Below are 27,318 nucleotides of genomic sequence, written 5' to 3' on the forward strand. Positions count from 1 at the left end.
AAGCAATGGTTTGTGATAACACCAGAGATACAGTCAATAAATTATAATACCCCGAAAACTGGGACTTCTGCAGAATTGACATAGTTACACAAGTAATAAATAATAGTACCTTGTTTGTTTGCTGAGTCAATACTTGTTATTTTATAATGATATTGAACACAAACTGACAAATCCCATTTAATTAAAGCACAGATTAAATCACCACTCCTGAGTTATTATGCATTTCCAAGTAACGCAGTGGGTTAATAATTCCATGGCCATACTACCATTTGCTGTCTGGGATGCTATTTTTGAGAGACTGTTTTGTTTTTAAAAAATAACAACAATTAAACCACGTCAAAAATTACAATGAAGGATTTCATACACAGGAAAGGCAGATAGCTACCCAGGAATTAAATCTTTTACACATCTAGTTATATAGACTTGCTGTACAAAAGGTGATGCTGCAAATATCTTTAAAATCAAGTCTGTGACATGATGAACTAAATCATAGACACGCTACAATGTGGAAGCAGGCCAATCAGCCCATCAAGTCCACATTGACTCTCCAAGAGCATCCCGCCCAGTATCATAACCCTACTCTATCCCAGACTAAACTATCTAGCCTGCATATTGCAGGAGACTATGAGCAATTTAGCATGGCCATCCATCTAACCTGCACTTCTTGGGACCGTGGGAGGAAACTGGAGCACACCGAGGAAACGCATGTAGGAACAGGGAGAATGTGCAAACTCCAGTGACAGTCACCTGGGTCTCTGGGGATACAGAGAGTAAGCAGCATTAACCACTGAGCCACCATGCCACCTTCCACTGAGTCACCATATCAATAAGAGGGAGTGTAGAGTGGGGTAAATCTCTACTGCAAACACAAGGTGAGGTGAATCCCTTCAAATAATAACAATTCTTAACTTCTGTTGTAGTGGCAGATTTTCATATATAAGGCTTTACATGCTGTAAAATATCTCTGTGTCTTGAGCATTCATTCCTCAGAGCCCTAAAGCTTCACCATCACATTTCTCTCAATAAAAGGGAGTTTGAGAAATGGAAACCAATTCTTACACCTTACATCTTCTTATCAATGATTGGAAGAAAGGAGATGCAATAAACAACCTTGGTGGAGATTAATATAAATACCCATCATTTAATCTTGATATTAATAATGCTGATACCAATTTTGGAAAAGTACAATAGTTTCCATCTCTTTTTTTTGAAATATCATGCATGCAAAATAAAAACCAAGATCCAAAAGGTACCTGGAGCTCACCTCTATATAGTGGGGAGGGATCCTACTAAGCAGACACCCATGCTATGACAAATACAGGTTATTCCCTTTTCTGAAATTTGTAAGCAATGCTGACAAGGCAGTGTCCCTTACCTGTGTCAAGTTCTTCTGAGGATGTTATGAGTCATCCACATCTTACCCAAGCTGGGTACGGGTGACTGGCTGCCTTCCCAGAAGGACATTAACGAACCAATTTGTTTTTTATGGTGATCCAGCAACCATCATGGATTCTTCTCTGGTGCCAAACCTCAAATTACCAGATTCGTTGAAATCAATTTTGTGACTTATTACTGTCTCTGGGTTGCTAATACAGTCCCTACCACTTATAATGATCCAATCATTTCATTACAAGCACTGGACAATGTATCGTCTTGACAGAGACTAAACTTTTCTCTCCAGCAGTCTAGCAAACCACCACCACCACCACCCCACCCCCATCCCCACCCCCCCGCCCAGTGCATTTACCGCCTTCCTTAAATAAGATAAAAACTACATCAAGTTTTTGAAATGCTAGTTTCTCTAATGTCCTCTATGTCTGAAACAGAAACACCCTTATTTTTATATTTAATTTCCCTCAATAATAAAAGACAACATTTCATTAGCCGCCTTAATTATTTGATGTATCAGCAAACTAACTTTGTGACTCATCTACTAGATCCCTCTGCACCTCAGACTTCTACAGTTGTTATTCATTTAAATAGTGAACTTATTTTGACTGTTCCTGCCAAACAACTTCATATGTCCTCATGTTATACTCCATTTGCCAGATTTTTACTCACTTACTCAACTTATCTACATCTATCTGCAACTTTTGTCCTTTTTTCCCACATGCTCACTTTTCTACCTATTTTCTCGTGATCTATAAATTAGCTACTGCATCTTTGCTCCCTTTATTTAAGTCTTTGATATAAATTGTAAAAAGCTAAATGACCAGAACAGATGCCTGCAGGACTCTGCTTGTCACATCCTGCTAATCAGAAAAAGACTCATTTGTGTATACTCTGTTATCTGTCAGCCAGCTAATCTGCTATCCATGCTAATATGCAGTCCCTTCATAAAACTCAGAATCATGAGCACAGAATGGAAGAATGTTTAAGGGATTTAAATACAAATACAATATAGTAATGAGATAGGAAGACCTTCCGGAATTTCCAAAATAAGCTAACTTCAGTTCATGATTATCTAATCATTAGAAAGTGAACTAAAAAGGCAGCATGAAAGAACTTCCATTACTACGCCAACAATTTCTTTACCTCCAATTAAGTGCTTTTGGAATGTATTCACTGATTTAACAGAGGGAAACATGCAATTCAATTTATGCACAAGTTCTCGTAAAGCAAAAATGAGGTAATCACCAACTATTCTACATTTAGTGACACCGAATGTGGAAAAAAGGTGTGTTGTAATGGTGGGACAGCTGAAGCTCTTAGGTGCACTAAATAGCCTGCTTCTGTGCAGTTTTGACTCTAAGAGAAATAACTAAGCCATCTCAAGATACTGAACTGCTGTTTAGTAGTCAAACACAGTAGCCAATTTGCTGACAGCAAGGGAAATTGGTCCTGATGCTGGGTCACCTCCCATTTTTTGAATCGTGCTGTGGAATCTTTTACATTCACCCGAGCAAGCAGCCTCTGTTTGAAAAGTCACCCATAGACAGCGCTTCTGACAGTGCAGCAGTTCTCCCATACTGTATTGGGGTATGAACATTTCCTGGTGCAGTCTCTACAGTTAAACTGGAACCCACTGACCTCCTGACTCAGAGACAAGAACGTGATTCACTAAACCAAGGCCAATACATAAACTTCAAGATTGGATCATTTTCTAACATGCAGGGCCAACATGAGCCAAAATGCTGAAAAGTAATATTTCAGCTTGTGGTTTTATTCGTGGCCACTGAAAAATAAAGTTATGGTTACAATGTTGAAAATGTGTTGCTGAAAAAGCGCAGCAAGTCAAGCAGCATCCAAGGAGCAGGAGAATCGATGTTTCGGAAGAAGGGCTCATGCCCAAAATGTCGATTCTCCTGCTCCTTGGACGCTGCCGGACCTGCTGCGCTTTTCCAGCAACACATTTTCAGCTATGGTTACAATGTTTTTTAGATGTGTTAGTGTACTCTTATTTTCCTGTTATGGTTGCCTATCTTTCTGTTGTGCTCTGTTGTTAACTTTAAGCTCCAGTAGACAGTATACTGGGCTGTAATCATTTGTTACCGGGTGATATCTTTTGTCCTGACTACTGACCCAAGACCAGACGAATGCTCCCACCTGGGCCAGTTAGGACTTGAACTGTTCAATTTTGAGTTGGAAATACAGTTGTCAACTCAGAATCTGTTCACATCTAATAAATGTGGAAAATAAACTATTAATCTTGAATAGATAATAACAGCAGTTAAGTAGCTGCCAGGTTTTGTTGAGTTAGAGGAAATGATAAACAGTTGTATTAAAAGTTAAGAACAAATGTCAATAAGGAACAAACAAATAAACAAACATTGGTAGTTTCCTCTATAGCTCCATGACTGGATGAAACTGTCTTTAACTAATGGATATGGGTCTCATGTAAAGAGAAAACAATAGCTTCGGTGGATGGAATTACTCTCAACATCCACATCAAGTTCAGATTCATTCACTCTGAGACACTAGGCTGACACTTTAGTGCAGCACTGAATGAGTGCAGCGTTGCTCAGATTTCTTACAGAAGATGTGACATTCTGCGATCTAGTAATGAACCCCCCCCCCCCCCACAACAGAAATGGATGCCACATTGAACAGAATAAATAAAAGGAAAAGGAAGATATGACTGATTACAATACCATTGTATATTTTTAGTGGAAGACATCAGCCAAGCTGTTACACAAAAATCCATCATTTACTTATCTTTAAAAACTGCAGAGAAGGAAACATACTGAACTTCTTAGTAGAGTTTCATCTTCAGACACTGCTAATGATCTGGACATCAACTACAGAATTCCTACAGTCCAGAAAGTAGCCATTTGGCTCATCAAGTCTACATTAATTCTCCCACCCCATAATCCTGTATGGGTTTTTTAACCATGACTAACCTACCTAGCCTATACATCCCTGGACACCACAAGGCAATTTTTAGCATGGCCAATCCACGTAACCTACACATCTTTAGACTGTGGGAGGAAACCGAAGCACTCAGAGGAAAACACCTTGTGGGGGGGGGTGGGGGGGGGGGATATCATGCAAACTTCAAAAAGACAAAGACAGTCACCTAAGGTTGGGAATCAAACCCAGATCCCTGATACTGTGAGCCACTGAACCACCCTAATGTTCCAAATTGTACTCATTTTAAGATATGTTATTTTTCTTGTGTGTCCACTTAAACTCATTGACTTATCACTGACCATAAAAGCTGTCATGATTCATGAAATAAGAAATTTTTTTTCAGAAATATTCCTCAATATCCTTACGGTAACCCATAGCAGTTTGATTAATGAAGTTGAAATGGTGTGGTCACAAAAATACACATATTTAATCAATCCACCACCACAACCTGATTCTAAAAGACCCTGAAAGAGATTTCAGAGTAAAGAGAACTGTATCCAACTTACACTAGTCACTTTGTAAATTTCATAAAATGCAAACATTTTTACAAAGTTCCTATTGGCATCCTTGCATCCAAAAGAACCATTTATTTTTCTGCCTCTCCAAAGATGTGTGGATGAATGCCAGTAACAGAGACTCCCATTGTAGATTAATTCATTCTGGGAGCGTGGGCTGTTTTGCACGAAGGGCTGGCTCCTAGCACAATGTTTTTTGAAAATAATGCATGAGATTGTGGAAACCTGATTTGTGCCAAGCCTTATTAGTGTTTAAGGTTCTTCAATCTTCAGTGCAAGTTAGGTCGACTTTAATTAAGTTACTTGAGAAGAATCTAGCACAATCAAGTAGAAATGCTAAGCTGTAGTTTTCAAGACAGAAGATGAATTTACATGCATGCTGATCAATAAACTGCAAATGTATCCAGCTGTGGTTGGATGTTGTATGGAATTTTAGAAATAATTTTACTTTAATGGCCTCGAGAGGCCTCTCTGGGTCTCAGTGCTAGAAGTTTTCTGAGTAATGTATGATCTTTGTGTACTGGGCCTAGGAGGTGCATGTTTCACACTGCTTTGGGTCTTTATGTATTCATTTGCAAGGGCTGAATGTCATCTTTGTAAATATTCAAACCTTAGACATTTTAATTCTCTTCACTTATTTAATGTTCATTATTTCCGACAAGATGACCAGGCAAAGATCTAAAAAAAAATGATGGAAAAAGTAAAGAGACATGCTGTTGAGATTTTGATCTTGCATTTGTCAGGACAGATGGAAGAATAAGAAATCTCAAAGAGAACCACTGCACATGCAAGAGTGAGCTGAATGGGCGGCACTGTTAAATATTCTTTCATGGGATGTAGATGTCATGGGCAAGGCCAGTATTTGATGCCTTTCTTTAATTGCCTTTGAACTGAGTTGCTAGCTTGTCCATTTCAGAAGGCAGTGAAGTGAATCTACAGTGATATATATCCCAGACCAGCTAAGGATAGTAATTTCCTTCTCTGAAGGATATTAGTGAACCACACAGGGTTTTACAACAAGTAATGGTAGATGACAGTCATCATCATTACAGAAAACAGCTTTCAATTCCAGATGTATGAAGTAAATTTAAATTGAGATTTGAACCCATATCCCTTAATCATTAGCCTACAGTGATGTTACCACAATTCCATCATCTTCTCTGATGGACCCTGACTGTTTGAGATGTTGTCAAAGCAATGCCTTGACAATCAGCAACCTATTTCTCATGCAAAAGTAGATGATAATGAATAAATTATTATTCTCTTTCAAATGTGGCATTCTTACATATGTCCTGATGAGCGCATAATGAAAAGCTTCATTAGCTGTTTCTTTACTCAGTGATGTTCAAGTTCGGTAATATTCAGCAACTGTGGATAAAGATAAGGCATGTCCAAGGACACAGCATTCCCTCAGTGCCACACTAACTTGTTAGCCTAGAGTTTTCACTCCAGCATAATCTATCCCCATGACTTGCTAACTCAGTGATCACATCCTCTACAGGCACATCATCTCAAATTTCACATATGAGGTTTGATCATTTGCATGTGATACCAGGTGGGTAAAGAGACAGTGCCTTTGAAGTTGAACTGCAGATTCTTGTGGAGCGAAAGAAAATCTTCGAGTAAAAAGTGAGGTCTGCAGATGCTGGAGATCAGAGCTGAAAATGTGTTGCTGGTTAAAGCACAGCAGGTCAGGCAGCATCCAAGGAACAGGAAATTCGACATTTCGGGCCGGAGCCCTTCATCGGCAATGAGGAGAGGGTGCCAGGCAGGCTAAGATAAAAGGTAGGGAGGAGGGACTTGGGGGAGGGGCGATGGAGATGTGATAGGTGGAAGGAGGTCAAGGTGAGGGTGATAGGCCGGAGTGGGGTGGGGGCGGAGAGGTCAGGAAGAGGATTGCAGGTTAGGAGGGCGGTGCTGAGTTCGAGGGAATCGACTGAGACAAGGTGGGGGGAGGGGAAATGAGGAAACTGGAGAAATCTGAGTTCATCCCTTGTGGTTGGAGGGTTCCCAGGCGGAAGATGAGGCGCTCTTCCTCCAACCGTTGTGTTGTTATGTTCTGGATGATTTTACTTTATTCCCTTAATGGGGCAGGCTACAATAATACCACAATTTCCTTTGTTGGTCAGAGTATTGAGTACAGGAATTGGGAGGTCATGTTGTAGCTGTACAAGACATGGGTTAGGCCATTTTTGGAATGTTGCGTGCAATTCTGGTCTCCTTCCTATTGGAAGGATGTTGTGAAACTTGAAAGGGTTCAGAAAAGATTTACAAGGATGGTTGCCGGGGTTGGAGGATTTGAGCTATAGGGAGAGGTTGAATAGGCTGGGGTTGTTTTCCTTGGAGTGTCGGAGGTTGAGGGGTGACCTTATAGAGGTTTATAACATCATGAGGGGCGTGGATAGGATAAACAGACAAAGTCTCTTCCCTGGAGTGGGGGAATCCAGAACTAGAGGGCATAGGTTTAAGGTGAGAAAGGAACTTTTTCTTGCAGAGGGTGGTACGTGTATGTAATGAGTTGCCAGATGAAGTGGTGGAGGCAAGTACAATTGCAACATTTAAAAGGCATCTGGATGGGTATATGAATAGGAAGGATTTGGAGGGATATGCGCTGGATGCTGGCAGGTGGGACTAGAGTGGGTTGTGATATTTGGTCGGCATGGACCGAAAGGTCTGTTTCCAGGTTGTACATCTCTATGACTCTATAATTGGATACAGTGCACACTACACATGTTCCTTTTACTTAAACAAAACTTGGTACAATTCCCTTTCAATGTCATGGTTCCAAAAATGGTATTGTAAAAGTACTGTTTTGCAAATTTCAGAGCAGTTTGAAAGCATTTAGAGTGCTAAATCTTAGACTGGTACTGTGGCTGCCTGGTAGATCCCAGAGGATCGGAAATGCAGTAAGTCAACAGAATTAAATCAAAGGCCACTGTGGTTCTGGTTGACTCACCTCGGTGGTAAGCAGTTTGTTCCAATCAGGTTTAAGGTAGAAGAGCAGTCCTCGCCAGGCCCCAGGTAGAGTGGCACCCCGTATCAGGAGAATAAACAGTACAACGTAGGGGAAAGTGGCTGTTACCCACACAACCTGTACAAGAAACAACAACTCTGGCAGTTTTAAAAATGAAAACAAACACATATTCTGTGCGGTCCCGCGATATTTGCAATAAACAGACTAACTGCTGTGAAGGTTCCAAACTAATCAGAGTAATTTATGACATTAAGATGTTACTGCATGTCAGTTTAGAAACTGCAATGGTGCTTTATTCTGCCAGGGAACAAGGTTCCTGAGATTCAGAGTTCTGTGATTGCAAGCTTCAGTACAGATTCAGACTGCAATTTGTGAGAATGGAAGATGACTAGGGTAGCTCTGCATGACACAAGTTACTTTTTAAAACCTGGTGTGGTCTCATGAATCTGCCACAGCTAGCAGATATAAACATCAGGCTGTGGTCATCATCTCCTGGAAGGAAATTCTCCACCAGGGACCAAGTCAGGACACCAGTCACTGGCAAGGCAGTATGCCCTGTCCAGAGGCCCTGCCAGTGCCACTCTGAACTGGCTGCCAGGAAGAGGTGACTAACAAGGAAAAACCTACTGACTCACCTTCATTCATCCATCCATCCAGATAAACCCAACATTTCCATTCATTGTTATGACTAAATATTTGAGAAATGATTTCACAATACTGTATCCCCGCCCATTCAGTCCAAGAGTGGAAAGGACCTTATGTTACCAGGGCTTTCCGCAATGTGTACTGGTTAAATTAATAAAGGTGTTTATAGTGCCACTGACTACCTAATATAATGTCGATGAATAGTCTGAGATGATTCATTTTCCAACTTCATTTTCCTCCAGTAATGGCAAAGGTGCTTGGGATTTGGTGACTATCCATGACAAAGACTGCAGCTCAGGACCTCAGTAAACTGGATATCAAATCTATATTTCATAATCAAGCTCCTTGCCCACCACAGCACATCGGTGAACAGAAATTGTGCATCACACCACTTTCCTGGGTGCTCCTCACTTTCAAAGTGTCTTTAAAACAGTAATAGATAACACAGCTCAAAATTAAGTGTAAGTCTGGAATAATTTGGCTTGCAAAGAGCCAACAATTCTCCAGAACCCTGTGTCCAGGAAAAGATAACAAGGCGGCAAGTCTGAGAGACAGCAATCCCAGACCCATGGGCATTCGAATGCACGGAGACTGTGGGAAGCCAGGCCTATTCTGAGGCCCCAGGCTGATAGCATGCCCTTGGAGTAACATGACAACTGCTGCAGAGAGAGGCGATGGAACATCAGCAGAGCTTCCAGAGGTTATGCACATCCACCTAGAGTCTAGATTAGAGTGGTGCTGGAAAAGCACAGCGGGTCAGGTAGCATCCGAGGAGCAGGAAAATTGACGTTTCAGGCAAAGTCCTTCATCAGGAATGCAGACAGGGAGCCTCCAGTGTGGAGAGATAAATGGGAGGGGGTGGGGAGACTCAGAGATTCTTGCGGAGAGAGGAAGAGAACTTCTTCAAGGCAGGCATCCTTGTAAGAGGATTCGCAGCAAGGTTAAAATCAACTAGGCAAAAGTGAGGACTGCAGATGCTGGAAATCAGAGACCAATCAAGCCCTAAGTCAGGTGTGTACGTATACACAGTTTCCTCCTTCAAGAGGTTAGTGACTCTCATAGAAAGCCTGCTCCAGCTGACACTCAGAGATGTATAGACTGCTGCATTCCAACAGCCATTGTCTATGAGCTCAACACAACAACAGCCAGGTAAGAGCTGCCTGAATTCTTCACCAGTTAAGAGAAGCATATACCTTCACTTGGGGTCTACGTTTATTTAATATCTAGAAAGAATGAGCCTTGTTTCTGTTATGTCTTTCACTCATTCTTACCTTCTCCCCAACTACCTGTTGCTGGAAGAGTTCTTACCTGCAGTCCAACCTTGCTCCCACAATGGCCTGGAAGGAATGGAATGTGGTGTGATCATCCAACTCCTCAGCTTTGTTATTATGCACTCAGAAACTGGGTAATGCACAGCAAAATGAAGGATGCATCAGCAGAAGGGATGGCATGGTGGCTCAGTGGTTAGCACTGCCGCCTCACAGCACCAGGGACTCGGGCCCAATTCCAGCCTCGAGCAACTGTCTGTGTGGGTTTTGCACATTCTCCCAGTGTCTGCGCGGGATTCCTCCAGGTGCTCCAGTTTCCTCCCACAGTCCAAAGATGTGTAGGTTAGGTTAATTTGCATGCTAAATTGCCCAAAGTGTGCAAGGCTAGGTGGATTAGCCATTGGGAACTGCAGAGATAGGGTTGGGACAAGTGGGATGCTCTTCGGAGAGTCAGTGTGGACTCAATAGGCTGAATGGCCTGCTTCCACACTGTAGGGATTTTGCAAGTGAAAACAGGTAAGGCTTTATTGAAATCTTTCTGTAAAGGCAAAACAGGTCACAGGAACCAGCTGTGTGTCAAGATATCCTTAAGTTGGTTTACACACATGGCTCACTGCACGTTGCCTCTGGTCCAAAGATCCCTCAGACTGGCCAGCTGCTCCTACTTATGGTCAATGTCGGAGGTGCAATGGTGATGATGTTCCAAAGTTGTTCAGAACACAGCAGACCATCTTCATACATGAAACCTATACTGAGACATTAGATTAGATTAGATTACTTACAGTGTGGAAACAGGCCCTTCGGCCCAACCAGTCCACACCGACCCGCCGAAGCGCAACCCACCCATTCCCCTATATTTACCTCTTATCTAACACTATGGGCAATTTAGCATGGCCAATTCACCTGACCTGCACATCTTTGGACTGTGGGAGGAAACCGGAGTACCCGGAAGAAACCCACGCAGACATGAAGCACTCCAACTAATTGATCTAGACTCCTGATTCATAACTTTCGAAGACCCAAGGCCAGGAGACTGCTCACTCAGGCTGATCCATGGTCGGTGTTGTGACAATTTCCTCTGAATGGGACACACACCTGCTGGGGCAGACCAGTTCCTGGGATGGAAGCCCTTCCTGGTAATAAAGGCTCTGTCAGGTCCATGGGAGCTTTGATGGTCATGTGCATTCAGTCAATGACAACTTGCACTTGACAAGATCCAGCGACAGTCTCAAAGTCAATGGCCCTCTCTGCTTGACTTTCCAATTAGTTTCAGTAGCGCACATCATCTTGAATACAGCAACAGTCACCTCCTTGACGTACCAATGGTCTGCAGACAGGAACGTTCCAAACAAAATCTCCAGTGCATTCTTAGAAACAGCTATAGACGTCGATAGCCACAGTGATCTTCAGAACCACTGCCACTGGATATTCACCAGATCCCATTGGTCTCAGCTTGTCCAGCATAGCGTCGAGATTAGGAACAGCAGAGATCGGGGATGGAGATCAGAGTTGGCCTCCCTGGAGTGCAATCTTCACTGACCTCAACACATGGATATTTGAACGAAGTGTAGCCTCTGGGGAGTTACACTCTTTCCTGGAGGTTGCCTTATCAGGGCTTCTATGTTTTAAATATGCTCTTTGTCTCTGGCCTGCCCACCTGGAGGCATGTCCTCCTAGTGGTCCCTTTCCCATTCTACCTCCAAACTCGCTCTAATTACCCCAAAAACTTTAAAGCCGTGGTTACAAGGAGACCCTGGCTGAGAACTAGCGATTATAGAGTAAAGAATATTTTGAAAAGACAGGCAGAGTGGGAAAGGAGGAGTAACCCTAATAGTAAAGAATGGCATAAGGACATTAGATGGAAAGGTTTTAGGCTCATAAGATATAAAAGTAGAATCAATATTCATGTTGAATTAAAAAAAAAGGAAAATATATTGGCTTTAGGCCCCCCCCTAACATTAGTAACTGGTGAACTGTGTGTTGAGCAAGAAATAGCTGAAACTGTAACAAAAGCAATGGAACAGTTGTGGAGTGTTTTAATTATAAGGGGCCCCAATCAAATTGGAAAGGTAGGCAGGTGTTTGGACTTGAAGAATGTTTTCTAGGACTATACATAATGGAATCAATTAGGAACAGAATCACTTTGGATCTAGTACTGTGCAGTGAGGCAGCATTAATTAGCAAGCTCATAGTAAAGGAGCTGCTGAGAAACATGATCAACATATAACTAAATTCCATTTTAAGTAGGACAGCACCATAACTCTGATCCTAAGCAAAATTCCGAAACTTAAAGCAAAGCGGATTACATAGTATGAGAAGGGAACTGGTTAAGGTTGGTTGTTTAAATAAACTAAAATATATAGGGGTAAATAAACAGTGAGAAGTAGTTGAAGAGACAATGAAAAATGTTCAGCTAAAATATATTTCATTAAAAGCCAAAACAAAAGCAAAAAATATCCACTTACTAAGAAAGTTAAGGGTAACATTATATTGAATGCACAGGTTCAATGTTGCGAAGATCCATGTTAAGGAAGAAGATCCGGAGTCTATAAACCAGTGAAAATGAAGAAAGCAGAATGCAAGAGTAAGAAAGGCTGGAAAATGAGAACTCAGTAAGAGCTCATCGTAGACAATGAGGTTTAATAAGTGTTTAAAAAGAATAGTATTTTAAGAAAATACTGGGTTCTTAGAGGCAAAGACAGGAAGCATTTTGTGGAGGAAATGATACAAGAGCCAAGGCATACAACAAATGCATTCTGGGTAAAAACATGGACTGCAGATGCTGGAAACCAGAGTCTACATTACAGTGGTGCTGGAAAAGCACAGCAGGTCAGGCAGCATCCAAGCAGCAGGAAAACTGACGTTTCGGGCAAAAGCCCTTCATCAGGAATAGAGGCAGGGTGCTTGCAGAGTGGAGAGATAAATGAGAGGGGGGTGGGAGTGGGGAGAAAGTAGCATAGAGTACAGTAGGTGAATGGGGGTGGGGATAGTGGTGTTAGGTCAGAGAGGAGGGTGGAGTGGATAACTGGAAAGGAAGATAGGCAGGTAGGACAGGTCATGAGGGAGGTGCTGAGCTGGAAGGTTAGAGCTGGGGTGAGATGGGGGAAGGGGAAATGAGGAAACTGGTGAAATCCACATTGATGCCAGGGGGTTGAAGTGTTCTGAGGTGGAAGATGAGGCGTTCTTCCTCCAGGCGTCAGGTGGTGAGGGAGCGGCGGTGGAGGAGGCCCAGAACCTGCATGTCCTCGGCAGAGTGGGAGGGGGAGTTGAAATGTTGGACCACAGGGCAGTGTGGTTGATTGGTGCGGGTTCCCCAGAGATGTTCCCTAAAGAGCTCTGTGAGGAGGCGTCCAGTCTCCCCAATGTAGAGGAGACTGCATCGGGAGCAACGGATACAATAAATGACATTGGTGGATGTGCAGGTGAAACTTTGATGGATGTGGAAGGCTCCTTTGGGGCCTTGGATAGAGGTGAGGGAGGAGGTGTGGGCACACGTTTTGCAATTCCTGCAGTGGCAGGGGAGAGTACTGGGAAGGGAGGGTGTGTTGTTGGGGGGCATGGACCAGAGGTCAATCATCATGGAGCCTTAACTATGTACTTAGAAAATGAGAATGTAAGAAACAGGTGTACAAGTAGGATATCAGCCTGCTCTGCCAAGCAATAAGATGGTGGCTGATCTTTTCATGGATTCAGCTGCACTTACCCATCGACTCACCATAAATCTTAATTCCTTTACTGTTCTAGAATCTATCTTCAACTGAATAACATTCAAGGAGGCAGCCTCAACTGCTTCACAGGGCAGGGAATTCCACAGATTCACAATGCTTTGGGTAAAAAAAGTTCCTCCTCAACTCAGTCTTAAATCTATTCCCCCTTATTTTGAGGCTGTGCCCCCTCGTTCCAGTTTCACATGTCTCCTGCATCTATTTTATCTATTCTCTTCATAATTTTATATGTTTCTAGAAGATCCCACCGCATTCTTCAAAGCATGATCAAACCAAGTAAGCAGTGTTGAGGGAGAAATTGTTCTTGACAATTTTATTACAGGTTTTGAGGATTTACTGGATAGAATAAGACAAAGGTGAACCAGTGGATGTATTATACTTGGATTTCGAAAAGCTAATCACTAAGGTCCGACACTAAAAGTTTACAGAGAAACATGCATTATCTGGCACTCGATTATCCAAATATCCTGGATTATCTGGCAAGACTGCAAGGTCCTGATGTTTGGCTAAATTATGTTATTTGGCATTCGATTGTCTCGAATTCAATTAACCAAATGAAATACTCCCCACCTGTGTCCTTTGGATAATCGAGGTTTCTCTGTATATATAAGTTATGAGCCCAAGGAGTGGAGGGTAATACGTTATCACTGGATGGAGGATTAGTTAATGTACAGGAAACAAAGAGTAGAGACAAATGGAACATTTTCAATTTAGCAGCTTGTAATGACTGGAGTGTCAAAGACTTAGTGCTGGGTCTCATTTACTTACAATCTACCTTAATGACTTAGGCAAAGAAACTGAGAGTAATGTATCCAAGATTGTGAATGATGCAAAATTAGATAGGAATGAATGCTGTGAGGAAGATACAAAGAGGTTGTAAAGACAGATGGAGGAGTTAAATGAGTAGGCAAGAGGGTGGTAAACGGGGATGATTTTGAAAGTGTTGGGCTATTCACTTTGGTAGTGATAAAGTAAAGCAGAATGTCTTTTAATAAGTGAATGCTAATATCTGGAGAGACTTCAGTTTACTCATACTAGAAACATGGAAAATTAACACGCAGGTACAGCAGCAATTAGGAAGCAAAGGACAGATTGGTCTTTATTGCAGGAGGAATTGGAGTACAATAAGAGGCCTTCCTGTAGTTATTATAATCTTTGATGAGACCACAGCTGCATTACTGTGTGCCGTTTGGATTCCATATTTAAGAAGAAAAATATTTGCCTTGTTGACAGCATAACAAGGATCAAAGAACCCCTACAATGCAGAAAGAGGCCATTCTACCATCAAATCTGCACCAAATTTCTGAAGAGCAGTCCCCCATCCCTACAACCTTGCATTTACAATGGCCAATCCACTTAACCTGTGTATCCTTGGACAGCAACTGGAGCAACCCTGCAGTCACAGGGAGAATGTGCAAACTCCAGACAGTCACCTAAGGCTGGAATTGAACCAAGGGCACCTGGAATTGCTAGGCAGCAGTTCTAACCACTGAGCCATCCACTGGCTCCACTACATTGGTGTCTGGATTAGGGATTGACCTATGTTGAGGGGTTGAGTAAATTGGGCCTATATTCTCTGGAGCTTAAAAGAATCACAAATGTTGAATGCAAGAATCTGATTAAACATACAAGATTCTGAAACTATTAGATATTCAGCTGTTGGTTGTCCTGGCTGGGGGAATGTATAACATGGGTGCACTCTCTCAGAACAAGGGACTGAATACCTTATACTGTAACGAGGAGGCATTTTCCGACCCAAAGGGTTGTGGGTCTTTGGAATTCTCTACCCCCAAGTGTTTTTGGATGCTCCATTGTTGAATGAATTAGGGACTGAGATGAACTGTGTTTTTTTCAGGGAAACAAGGGAAGTGAGGAACAGCTAGGAAGGTGGAGTAAAGGCAAAAGGTCAATTTTGATCATACTGAGCAGTATAGCAAGTTGAAATGGACATATGGTTCATTCCTGCACTTACTGCTTATGTTGTCCACTGCTGGCAGCTTCTGAAATTGATGGGTGTCCTCATTATCCAATGAATTGTGGGTACTCATGCCACCAGGATAATACCTAGGGTCACCCATTATGTAAGCTTCACCAGAAATTATCAACAACATTTGTCACCAGAGGCTATGGACTGGCTCCTTACAGCCACCCACTTACACCTCCACATAAAGATCGGAGCTCAACCACACCCCTTCAGCAGAGACAATATCAATTTTCTATGATAGAAGTGAGCAATCACGTTCTTGGATCACATTCTAAGATGGATCCATATTCATCCTGCACAGCCTAGCTTCACTGCAACTGTTTCAGAGCCAGCAGATCTCCAGAGGTCGGAAATACTTGGTCTCATCTCTACCCCATCCTGGGTCAATGTCATTGTCTGGTGTAAACAGAAGCTTTCACCCTCCTCCACTCACTGGTCAAGGGCAAGTACCAGGAAAATATCCTCAGTTTGAACACTTTTTTAACACTTCTGCGTTTGAGTCTGGAGTGACACCATTGGAATCAAGGTATTATTTTCCCCTTCATCAGTGTGTGAATCAGACTCTTTTAGTTGCTAAAATGTGAACTCAAGTTTGTGATTAATAATATTTCGACAAAAAATACATAACGTACAGTACACACTTAGCCTGTTCAGTTCACATGAGAGATATTTGTGTAGCTAATGCGAGAGTTTTTTTTAATAGAACTGGAGAAACCCAAAGAAGTGAATGTAAAGTTGGAAATTTTGCAGTTTTTTAAATTACAATTACAAGCATAGTGATAAAATATTTTGAAACACAATTAAAAATAATTCAGAAGTTCAGTATTAAACATAATCGCTAATGGGGTGAATGCAAGCTTCAAAATGATCAACCTGTGACAGGTAGAAAAGAGAATGCCCCCATGACACAGTTCGAGTTAGGATTGGAAATTGGAGTGTTAAACTTGGGAAAGGGGATTTGGACCTTGGCAATGGAAGTAAAGTGTAAGTTCTATCTTAAATGAGGTGAAGTAAACTGAGTTTTAATTTTTTTCAGGAGTTTCAACAGACGTATTAAATTACAATTGTCATGGGATCATTTGCACATGGTTACATTTTGTTCCTTTGGAAATAGAACTCATGCTTTTGGCTAAAAACAGCCATTTCAAAGACAAAGAGCTAAGATTATTCTAAACGCAACCAAGATTGTTTTGGCCAAGAGCATAATCGTTGTGAACAGCCAAGATCCCTGGTCATTTGTAATCTTGACATGAATTTAGTGGAAGCGCAGTCAAATATGTTGTAGAACCGGGTCGGTGCATGATTTGATAAGTGACAAATGGCGACAGGAGTTGTCAGAGAATCAATGGAGGAGTTGATCCCCTCAAAACAGTGTGACCATTACAAGTGCATTTTGGTCCTGTTCCAGAGAGATGCCACAACTGAAATTGTACATTTAGAATTAGACGTTTAAGTCCTGATTCTATAAAAACCGGATCACAGGCAAAAATATGACACCACTGAGGTAGTAAGAAATATCTGCAAAAACACAGATATGAGGGCATTCTGACAACAGTAAAAATAAGAACCTTTGAGGGAGTAGCCGCAAATGTTCTCTCTCTCTCTCGGACTGAATTAGGTTTCATAAATGTTCTGAGTTTATTGAAAACAATAACTGCTTCATAACAATGTTTGTTTCACGTCCAGAGATGATATGCTCTAGGCAAACTTCGTTTCATTTGCTCCACTCAAGAAAGTTAATGACTTCTTTGGTAAGTTTTAAAATCCCCACACAGAATTGGCTGTTCATGTTTACATCTGCTGTGTAACTCGTACAAAGTAAAATGTAGCTACTAACTGCAAAACTTTAGCTAAAATAAATTATTGGAATGGCCTACATAACTTTACCAAGAATCATTAACTCATTATAAACAATATTGATTTTCTTCAATTGCTAGTCCTGTGTCCAATTATTCTGTCTAGTACTCTACATTTGATTTATAAACACAGTAATGGGACCCATTTATTGCTTGAACAGTTTCCTTTCTGAACAGCACAGTGGGTGCACGTGTATCAGATGGACTATAGCAGAGCAGCTCAGTACCAGCTTCTGAAGGATAATTAGAAATGTGCATTAATGCTAGCTTGACAATGATACTTATAGCCCATAATATTACAAAATTATACAGAATATTACAAAAAAGCAAACTCGGGATGCGATATTGACAGGCACACACCCACAGTATCTTTTTCATATGATTTAGGTTCACTTACCTTTCCTGAAGTCTTTACACCTTTCCAAATACTAAAATACACCACAATAAATATAAGGAACAGACAAAGTGCTAACTGCCAGCAGATGCCACCCAGGTCATCCAATCCACTTGATTTGTTAACCTGAAGTACTTGGCGACTGCAATGAAAAGAAATGTCACAGATTACAATCAATGTTTCTGATTTAAATTTGAAATCAAAATGCATCATTCATTTCTTTTAGTCCAGACACTCGCGGTCTGATTTTGTTTTCTTACGATCTCTCATGCCCCTTCTTCCACGAGGTAATTAAACTTGGGCAACAAATGTTGACTTTGCGAGTGATGAAGTAAACTTTACCAAAGTGACAGAGGGCTGCTCTCTCATTCAGCTATTAATGAGTTTAACCTGAGGGTCACCATGCCTCAGGTGAGGGCCAAGGTTAAGGATGTAGGACCTTTAGCTAGTGCAGGAATTGAACAATGCTGTATGGCATTGTTATGTTGCAAACCAGTCATCTAACCAACTAGGCTAAAATGGTGAGGTTTGCATTAAGTAAAACCTGGAATTAAAAGATGGCCTAATGGTATCTATTGTTATAAAAATCCATCTGATTCACTAATGTCCTTAGGGAAGCAACTATCATTGGAACAGGAAACCAGGCAAAGTGTAAACCAGATTTCAAAATGCCTTCTTTGTGTTGTTGCTTAAGATGAATTTCAGCACCAGCTAGATTTTTAGCTGATTTTTTTTTTGGCAGAACATGAATCCCTTCCATTTTCCTATTTTTTTTTAAATACAGGGTAAAATCTGTAATAGAAGTGTCCACACCACACTCCAATGGCTCTGTGTCCTCTAATGAGTTGCCTTCAAATTTCTTGTTCTTGTTTTGAAATATCACCATGACCATAGCACATCCCCCCCCCCCCCCCCCAAAAAAACCTTCCCCAGCTCTATGTTCTAACTCAGGTTGTTCTAAATCTGGCCTTCTCGGTATCCCTTCCTACTTTTGCTGCTCTGTTGACTTGGTTAGTGGTTTTAACAAAAAATCTTCTTTTGAGTGTTTATAATAAAATATATCCACATATTTCATCAAATTAGACTTTTCTATGCACAAATATGTGTGAATAGATAAGTGCAGTAATATCTTTTCAAAGCCAGGATCCAACATATCTTCTCAAATTTACACAGTGGCTTGTTTTCTCAACATTACAGAATGGAAAAATGCTTTTAGTTAAGCTGCAGTACGTGTGGAATGCAGAAAGAGAATAATGTTGTTGCCACTTGTTAGTGTGAGAAAGTGGTAGAAGAGAGGAGGAGAAACTTTCCTTACTGACGGCATCACAGATTTATGTATAACTATTCACATGAGAGATTGAAAAATCAATAAACAACATCACTATTGTACAAAAAACTGTAATCGGATGAAGCCAAAACAGTGCCAAAGCAAAGTAATATGAAGGCTAGAGCTGGGCAAGAGCCAAAAGGGCATATGAAAGCAATTCTGACCAAGTAGATGTCGACAATTAATCACCTACAAAAATATCTTCTTATAATTAACTGAAGCATTTAATGCTTCAATGATGATTTTATGAGATTTCCCATTTACCGTATACAAACTTGTGGATTTCTTGATGAAATACATCCCAATCGTACATCATATTGTGTGAGCAATGTATTGACAATTTATGAAGAAGCTGATGATGATTGTAAAGATCAGCTGTGATGAGGTCGGACTGCAGATTGCAATAAAATACGCATTCAAAGTGATCTGACAGGATGCACTTAATGATACTGGCTCTGCTGTTCTTTGATTGAAGGAGACAATGGCTCACAGCTTCTTTCTTTACTGCAGCAAATGCTGACTTCTGCTGCTATGATAAAAGTTCAGGCAAATAGGTGGTATCCCAAAACTCTCTGATCCCACTCCGTACCACCATAACTTATCACGAAAGTGCTACTCTCTGTCTATTGGGATAGACTCAGAACAGTACCACCCAGAAGGAGGCCATTGAGCCCATCATGACTGAGCTGACAATGATGGAAATCAAAATGGATTGACAACAGTACCTTAGTCAAGCTCTGACAAATGGATTTTGCTGTTTTGCTTTTAAAATGACAATGATTCAGGCTGACTCTGCCAAGGGTCAATGGATGGCATAACGTTGGAAGCATTTTTTCTATCTACACTCCAGCTTCCTGAAATGGACCGGCAAGCCAGGTCCTTAACTTGGCTGAGTTATCTTGCACGAAGCGCAGCGTCCAGTTACATGCACTTACATATAAAACTCTTCTGCAGGAGAAGTGGAGTACTTGTTCCAGGTGACGTTATCTTTTAGAAAGTAGTTGGTGCAGTTCTGAGTATTCCATTTATTGTTACAGTTGGTCCACGGGAGCTCAGAAGTAAATGATGAGTAGAGGTAGTACACAGCCCAGGCGATAATGGTGTTGTAGTAAAAGGAAACATATAGAGCTACTATACAGATTGAATATCCAATCCCTACAGAGAATGAAAGGGGATAATATTTGAAAGAAACTAGAAAAAGCAGAGACTGAAGAACCATTATATTACTTATATATTCTACTTACGAAAAAAATCAACCATGGTCTCAGTTATTACCTGACCTCCAAAGCTTGACAACTGAAGAGCAGAATAATAAAATGGTTATACAGCTCTAATGAAGCAGGGTTAAACTTGCACTCACTATTGTGTTTTAATGCTACTTTCTATGAGGCAAATATTTTACACTGAGATTCTCAGCAAGTACGTTTGCAATATTCAAGTGTGACTTTTGCTGCTTTTTAAAGATAATATGATAATTTCATTTATCATAACCAGACAGCAATGGCTGAAGGTCCAAAGTGAGTTATTGAGACTGATTTTTGTTATCTTTAATGGAATGAGTTTTGGGTGGGTTAAATTCAAGCCAATCATCACTTGCATCCCAATTACAGTAGGAACAGAATATGACTTAACCTGCGATTCTAAGTCTGTATTTACTGTAAATAGCATATTTTCATGCATGAGTGACAAATGAGATATTCATTAGCTTTGCATCAGCAATGTATATAATAATAGAATTGATGGTCAGAGGCAACTTTAAAGCTTACTTATCCAATAAAAACCTTGTAAACTGCACCAAGCTTCTCTAGAGGGGTGATACACAATTTGTTAGAATGGGGAAATGGAGAATTCTGTGGGACGATCCATGGTGGGAACACATCTCAGAGTAAAATCATGTGAAGATTTAAAATAGAGGATAAACATTTTGAATTCTAGTTGTTGGAGTAATGGAAGTAACGTAGAATATTGAGAAGAGAGGTGACAAGTTTGGTGCTAGGTAGGATATGGAGAACAGAGATTGCTGGAAAAGTTCAGCAGGTCTAGAAGCATTTGTGGACAGAAATCAGAGTTCACATTTCGGATCAAGTGCCCCTTCCTCAGTTCTCTTTCCTCAGATGCTTCCAGACTTGCTGAGTGTTACCAGAAATTTCTGTTTTTGTTTCTGATTTATAACATCTGCAGTTCTTTCGGTTTTTATGAAGAACAGAATTCGGGAGGAACTGAAATTTAGAGAATACATAAAATTCAACATCTGTGCCTAGGTGTATGAAGTATGAACCTTCATCCTATAAAAATATACTTCTGAGATTTCTTTTGTGCAACCAACATACAGTATAATCTGTTCTAACCTAGTGAATGGTAGAGGATAATTAGAACTGTTGAGGCGGCTTCACAAATATCCTCAATAACAAGAGAGCCCAGCACTCCAGTGCAGTAGTCCAGGCCAATACATTTGCATCCATCTTCAGCCAGAACTGCTGACTGGATGATCCAACTCAGCCTTTTCCTGAGGTTTCGACGAGTTCAATTCATTCCACACAATATCAATAAAGTGTAAATACACTGGATGCTGAAAAGATTATGGACTTTGATAACATTCAGGCAATCATGCTGACGACGTGTGCTCTATTACTAGCCATGTCACTAGTCAAGTTGTTTTAGAATAGTTACAATGCTGGCAGGTACCAGACAATGTGGAAAATTGCCCAGGTAAGTCCTGTCCACAAAGAAACAGGACACATCTAACCAACCACTTACTGTTCTACCAGTCCACCCATAATCAATAGTAAACTATTGGAAAGGGTTGGCAACAGTGACATCAAACAGCACTTGCTCAGCGACACTCAGTTTGGGTTCTGCCAGGACCACTCAGCTCCTGGCCTCTTTACAGTCTTTGTCTAAACAAGGACAAAACTGCTGAACTTCAGAGGTGTGGTGAGAGTGACTGTCCTTGACGCCAAGACTGAATTTGACCAAGTAGGGCATCAAGGAGCTCTGGCAAAACTAGAATCAATGGGAATTGGGGAAAACTCTACACTGTTTACAGTCATCTAACAGAAGATGGGTTCTGGCTGTTGGAGGTCAATCACTTCAGTTCCAGGACATTTCTGCAGGAGTTCCACATGATAGTGTTCTAAGCCCAGCCATCTTTAGCTGCTTCAATGACCTTCACCCTATCATTAGGGCAGATTTGGGGATGTTTGCTGATGATTGCACAATACTCAGCACCATTCACTACTCTTCAGCTACCGAAGCAGCTTGTGTTCATATGCAGCACAACCTGGACTGCAGTCAGGCCTTGGCTGAGAAGTGGCAAGTATAATTTAGAACATAGAACAATACAGCATAGAACAGGCCCTTCAGCCCTCAATGTTGCGCCGACCTGTGAACTATTCTCAGCTCGTTCCCCCACACTATCCCATCATCATCCATGTGCTAATCTAAGGATTGTTTAAATCTCCCTCATTTGGCTGCATTAACTACATTGGCAGGTAGGGCATTCCACACCCTTAACACTCTGAGTAAAAAACCAGCCTCTTACATCTGTCTTAAATCTATCACCCCTCAATTTGTAGTTATGCTCCCTCGTACAAGCTGACACCATCATCCTAGGAAAAAGACTTTCATTGTCTACCCTATCTAATCCTCTGGCCATCTTGTATGTCTCTAACAAATCCCCTTAGCCTTCTTTTTTCCAATGAGAACAGATCCAAGTCTCTCAGCTTTTCCTCATAAGACCTTCCCTCCAGATTAGGCAACATCCTGGTAAACCTCCCCTGCACCTTTTCCAATGCTTCCACATCCTTCCTGAAATATGATGACCAGAACTGTATACAATGTTCCAAGTGTGGCTGCACTAGCGTTTTGTATAGTTGCAGCATGATGTTACGGTTCCGGAACTCAATCCCTCTAACAATGAAAACTAACACACCATATGCCTTCTTAACAACACTATCAACCTGGGTGGCAACTTTCAGTGATTTATGTCCATGGACTCCAAGATCCCTCTGCACATCCACTGACTCAGTACTCTGCCTTCCTGTTATTCTTCCCAAGTGTATCACCTCACATTTAGCTGCATTGAACTCCATTTGCCACCTCTCAGCCCAATTCCGTAGTTTATCCAAGTCCCCCATAAGCACCACTTAAGTAACGACTAATTGAAACAAAAATAATCTAACCATTGTCACTTGTTGGTCAATAGCAATACTTTTGATGAATCTTTCACTAACAGCATCTTGGAGGATTACCATTGATGAGAAAATAAACCAGACTGGCTACATAAATATGGTGGGAATGTAAATAGGTCAGAAACTGGAACTTATGTGGTGAGTAAGTCCCTGGTGCCTGTCAAAGGAACAAATCAGGAGTGTGATGAAATTCTCTCCATTTGCTTAAATGGGTACAGCTCCAACAACACTCAAGAAGGTCAATGCGATCCAGAACAAAGCAGTCCACTTAACTGGCATCCTATTCAACACCTTCCACAATTACTCTCCACACCACCAACCAGAGTAGCAGACTGAGCGTTTACAAGGTACGCTGCAGTACCTCACCCAGGCTCTTTTCACAGCATTTCCCAAATCTGCGACCTCCACCACCTAAAAAGACAAGGGCAGCAAATGCATGGGAACACCAGCACCTCCAAGCCACACACCATCCTGATTTGTAACTACATTGCCACTCTGCATTGTCACTGGGTCAGAATCCTGGAATTTCCCCTGGCAGCACTGTGGTAACCCCTAAAAGGCCCATGGAGAATCATTAATTAATCTTCACGTGAAGCTTGTTGAGTATGTGTTTCCTGGTAGGAGGCAATGGCCTGCTAACAGGAACTCATCACCTGAGCCCTTTAAAAAACAGGTTGTCAGGCTCTTGTGGCACACTGTCTGAACCAAGAGGCCTGGTTTCAAGACCCACCTGTTCCAGAGGTGTGTAATAACATTGATGAGCAGGTTGATAACAAAAACACTAAATAAAGCAGGTCTGAAGGGCTCATGTGACACACAGGTAGTGTCCCAAACTCTGGGTTGGGAGGTATAGGTTCAGGTCTCAGTTGCTGCAGTGGTGAATACTGCACCACTGTTCAGAGATGAACAGATCGATTAGGAAATATAAATTAAAGTTGGCCTGTCCCTCTCTTGTTGCTGATAGTTTGCATTGTCCATAAAGGATTTGCACTTAAAATATTCAGTTGGAAACACATGTAATTTACTAGTGGTGGTTAATTGAAGGGATGAAAAAGTCATTTTGTGATGGCAAAAAAAATTACATTGTGTAAGACAACACTTCTGGATATTAAAAATATGAAAGCAAGTCAGCAGGAACTGTCTCTCTTGGTCAGGGTCTTGCCTACATATGCCACGTGTAGTGGCTCTATTTTGATGTTGAACAATAAACACTGTTCCTTTCCAGTCAGGTTATTACATACCCACATACCAAGTACAGGATGGTACAAGAGGGCACCTACTACCACCTTCTCAAGGGCACTTACGGATGCGCAATAACTGTTCGCTTAGCAAATGATGCCCATATCCTGTGAGTTAATTAAACAAAAAATCCACAATTCCCAAAACCCATTTATGAACTATTATTCAAACTATATTTTGCTTAAAATGACACCTATGAACAGGAAAAAGTTTGAAACAAGTTACAGTGCCAGTAAGACAATTGCCCTTACCTTTGAAAATTGGGCATATTTTCCTCCATATAGAAATTGCTCCATTTTTGTGATACTGTCCCAATGCCAACTCCATATAAAAGAGTGGGATGCCTCCAAACACTGCCATCAGGACATAGGGAAGGAGAAAGGCTCCTGAAATTTAGAAAATGTGAAGATATCTTAAGCATTTCAAAGACAATTAATACACACCAGGATGTGATGATTTTAGCCCTGGCCTTTGGAATTTGTGTTAAAATGGCCAGATAGCTATCAAATTTTAGCAAATCGTCCAGATAACTGTTAGGATCAAGTACATTTGGTTGTAGTTCGGAGGTCAATAATTCAGAATCTTTTATGAATAATTCAATGAACACAAGCCCAAGTCCCAGCATGGCTGAAAATTTCAATTTAGTTTACAGTACTAGAAATGGTTTTTATAGCAAAGCACAAAACTTCAAAGTAGAGAACCCAAGTTTAAACCACAACTGTAGGTAGCAATAAAAGATAAATCTTGTTTGGAGTCACACTCAGAATGGATAGTGGAGGAAAAAAGCAATGAACAAGTATAACCACCAGTAAAGAAAAGGATGTTTGATCTTAATAGGCTTGAAAATGTGTTGTGAACCTCAAAGTGGAGCTCACTTTAAGGCAGTAATATGCCTGCATCAAATCCAAATGAGCAAAAATCAATGAAATTATCTTGCTTTGGTTTTCTTGACATTTCTTGATTTTACATTCATAAAATGAAGTATTTGTATAATCCTTACCTAAAAAATGCTAATTTCATGATGTTCGTAGTGCAATATCCAAAAGTGTAAATCAGCCAAGCACCTGAATCTGCCCTTTACGTTATACATCATTGAAGTTAATTTCATTTTAAGTCTTGGATGTGTATTAGATCATAGTAACCATCAGGGTGGCATGGTGGCCGAGTGGTTAGCACTACAGGGATCTGGGTTCGACTCAGCCTTGGGCAACCATCTGGTGGGTTTCCTCTGGGTGCTCGGCTTTTCTTCCGCAATTCAGTGATGTGCAGGTTAGGTGGATTGGCTGATCTAAACTGCCTACGATGTGCAGGTTAGGTAGATTAGCCATGGGGAATGTTGGGTTACAGGGATAGGATTGGGTCTGGGTGGGATGCTCTTCAAAGAGGCAGTGTGCACTTGATGGGCTAAATGGCCTGCTTTCACACTGCAGGGAGTCTATAATTATAAAAACTTGGTATTGTGGAAAATAAAAATAAGAATTGGCCTTTCAGCCGCTCAATTCTGCTCTGCTATTCAATATGATCACGGCCAATCATCCCACTCAGTACCAATGATCCCTTTAGCCCAAGAATATACCTAGCTCCTTCTGGAAATCATTCAGTATTTTGGCCTTAGCTACTTGAAGACTCAGCATGATACATGTTATATAATTTAAAGAACAGATACAAGTTCAGATCACATAATTTATCTTTTTAATAAACTGCCTTTGTAATAAAAGTCCATATTTCATAGCTTAGTATTCTATTTAATTACCAGGCTTTTTGTCGAACTAATGTCTGGCTGCAGATAGACACCTCCCTGAAACAACTCTGAGATGATTGTAAGCAGAAGAGAGGTTTTGGGAATGCTTCCCACCACTTAGTGACTGATCACAAATACTTGAGGAACATTTACATCTCAGAATCCTTCAGAAAAAATTTACTTCATCTAAGTTTAGAATACAATCAAAGCTCAACATATTATAACAAGAAAAAATGTAACAATTCTTAATATGTTTTGCTTCACCCAACAACTACTCAAATTCTTTATTGGTACCACGGTTTAATAGGTCCAAATGTAAGATTCAAGTGGGAATCATCTTACATATTGATGCCTAGTGCGATGTTGTTTCTGATGTGAATTATTGAATACATATTCTGACAGAAAATAAATATGATTTAGAAATAGCCATTGTCAATGGAGATGTGACATTCTCCATATAACTCAATTAAAATGGTCAATATAATGGTTTAAAAATCCAGACACGCTTGCAGGGAATGCGAAACAAATGTAACCAAGATTAATAATTAGCCTGTGTGTGCCGTTTCTACTTGCAGAAAGGTTGGTAACCAGAACACACAGATTCAAATTAATTGGCAAAAGAACCAAAGGGGAGATAAAATTGTATTTAAGTAGTGATCTGCTGAAAGGATGGTGGAAATGGATTCAATAGTAAGGTTGGAAAGGGCTATGGATATGTAATTAAAAATCTGCAGCACTATGGGGAAAGAGTAGGGAAGTTGAGTGAATTGGTTAACACTGCCAAGAAGCTGGACAGGCTTTTGGGGCCAAATGGCTTGTCTATGCACTATGAGTCTATTATAAACAACATTCAATTGTAAAATTGGTTTTGTTTGATCATTAGTTAGTTTCTGCAGCAGCAGGTGAGATTAAAAAACTCCTTGAATGAAGATTTGTTTTCCATACTTTTACATTCTTTTTAGAAGTGATATGTGGAAAAATAATATAATAATCACATAATTTAAGGTGCCAGGGATGCAAATCACACTTATCATTAGTTTTTTAAAAATTTCTCATTTTGTAACCTGTCTGTAGTATATTGTCACATTGATTATTACAGTCCAGGCTAGT

At 40.8% G+C, this 27,318-nt stretch overlaps 1 protein-coding gene across 5 annotated transcripts in view; it reads right to left on the minus strand.

Annotated features, from left to right (window-relative positions):
• Window positions 1-27,318, minus strand: part of LOC132830530 (sodium-dependent serotonin transporter-like) — a 63,037-nt gene that overhangs the window by 29,706 nt on the left and 6,013 nt on the right. For all 5 annotated transcript variants that reach the window (XR_009646381.1, XM_060848296.1, XM_060848297.1 and 2 more), the window contains 4 exons: window positions 24,719-24,853; window positions 19,974-20,193; window positions 17,715-17,853; window positions 7,822-7,956 (listed from right to left, as the gene is read on the minus strand). Coding sequence is in view for 4 of the 5 variants with exons in the window: in XM_060848296.1 (XP_060704279.1) it covers window positions 7,822-7,956; window positions 17,715-17,853; window positions 19,974-20,193; window positions 24,719-24,853 (629 nt within the window). In the remaining variant the exon portion in view is untranslated. The remainder of the gene's footprint in view (window positions 1-7,821; window positions 7,957-17,714; window positions 17,854-19,973; window positions 20,194-24,718; window positions 24,854-27,318) is intronic.

The sequence above is a fragment of the Hemiscyllium ocellatum genome, chromosome 31 (assembly GCF_020745735.1).
Source record: "Hemiscyllium ocellatum isolate sHemOce1 chromosome 31, sHemOce1.pat.X.cur, whole genome shotgun sequence".
NCBI classification, from domain to species: domain Eukaryota; kingdom Metazoa; phylum Chordata; class Chondrichthyes; order Orectolobiformes; family Hemiscylliidae; genus Hemiscyllium; species Hemiscyllium ocellatum.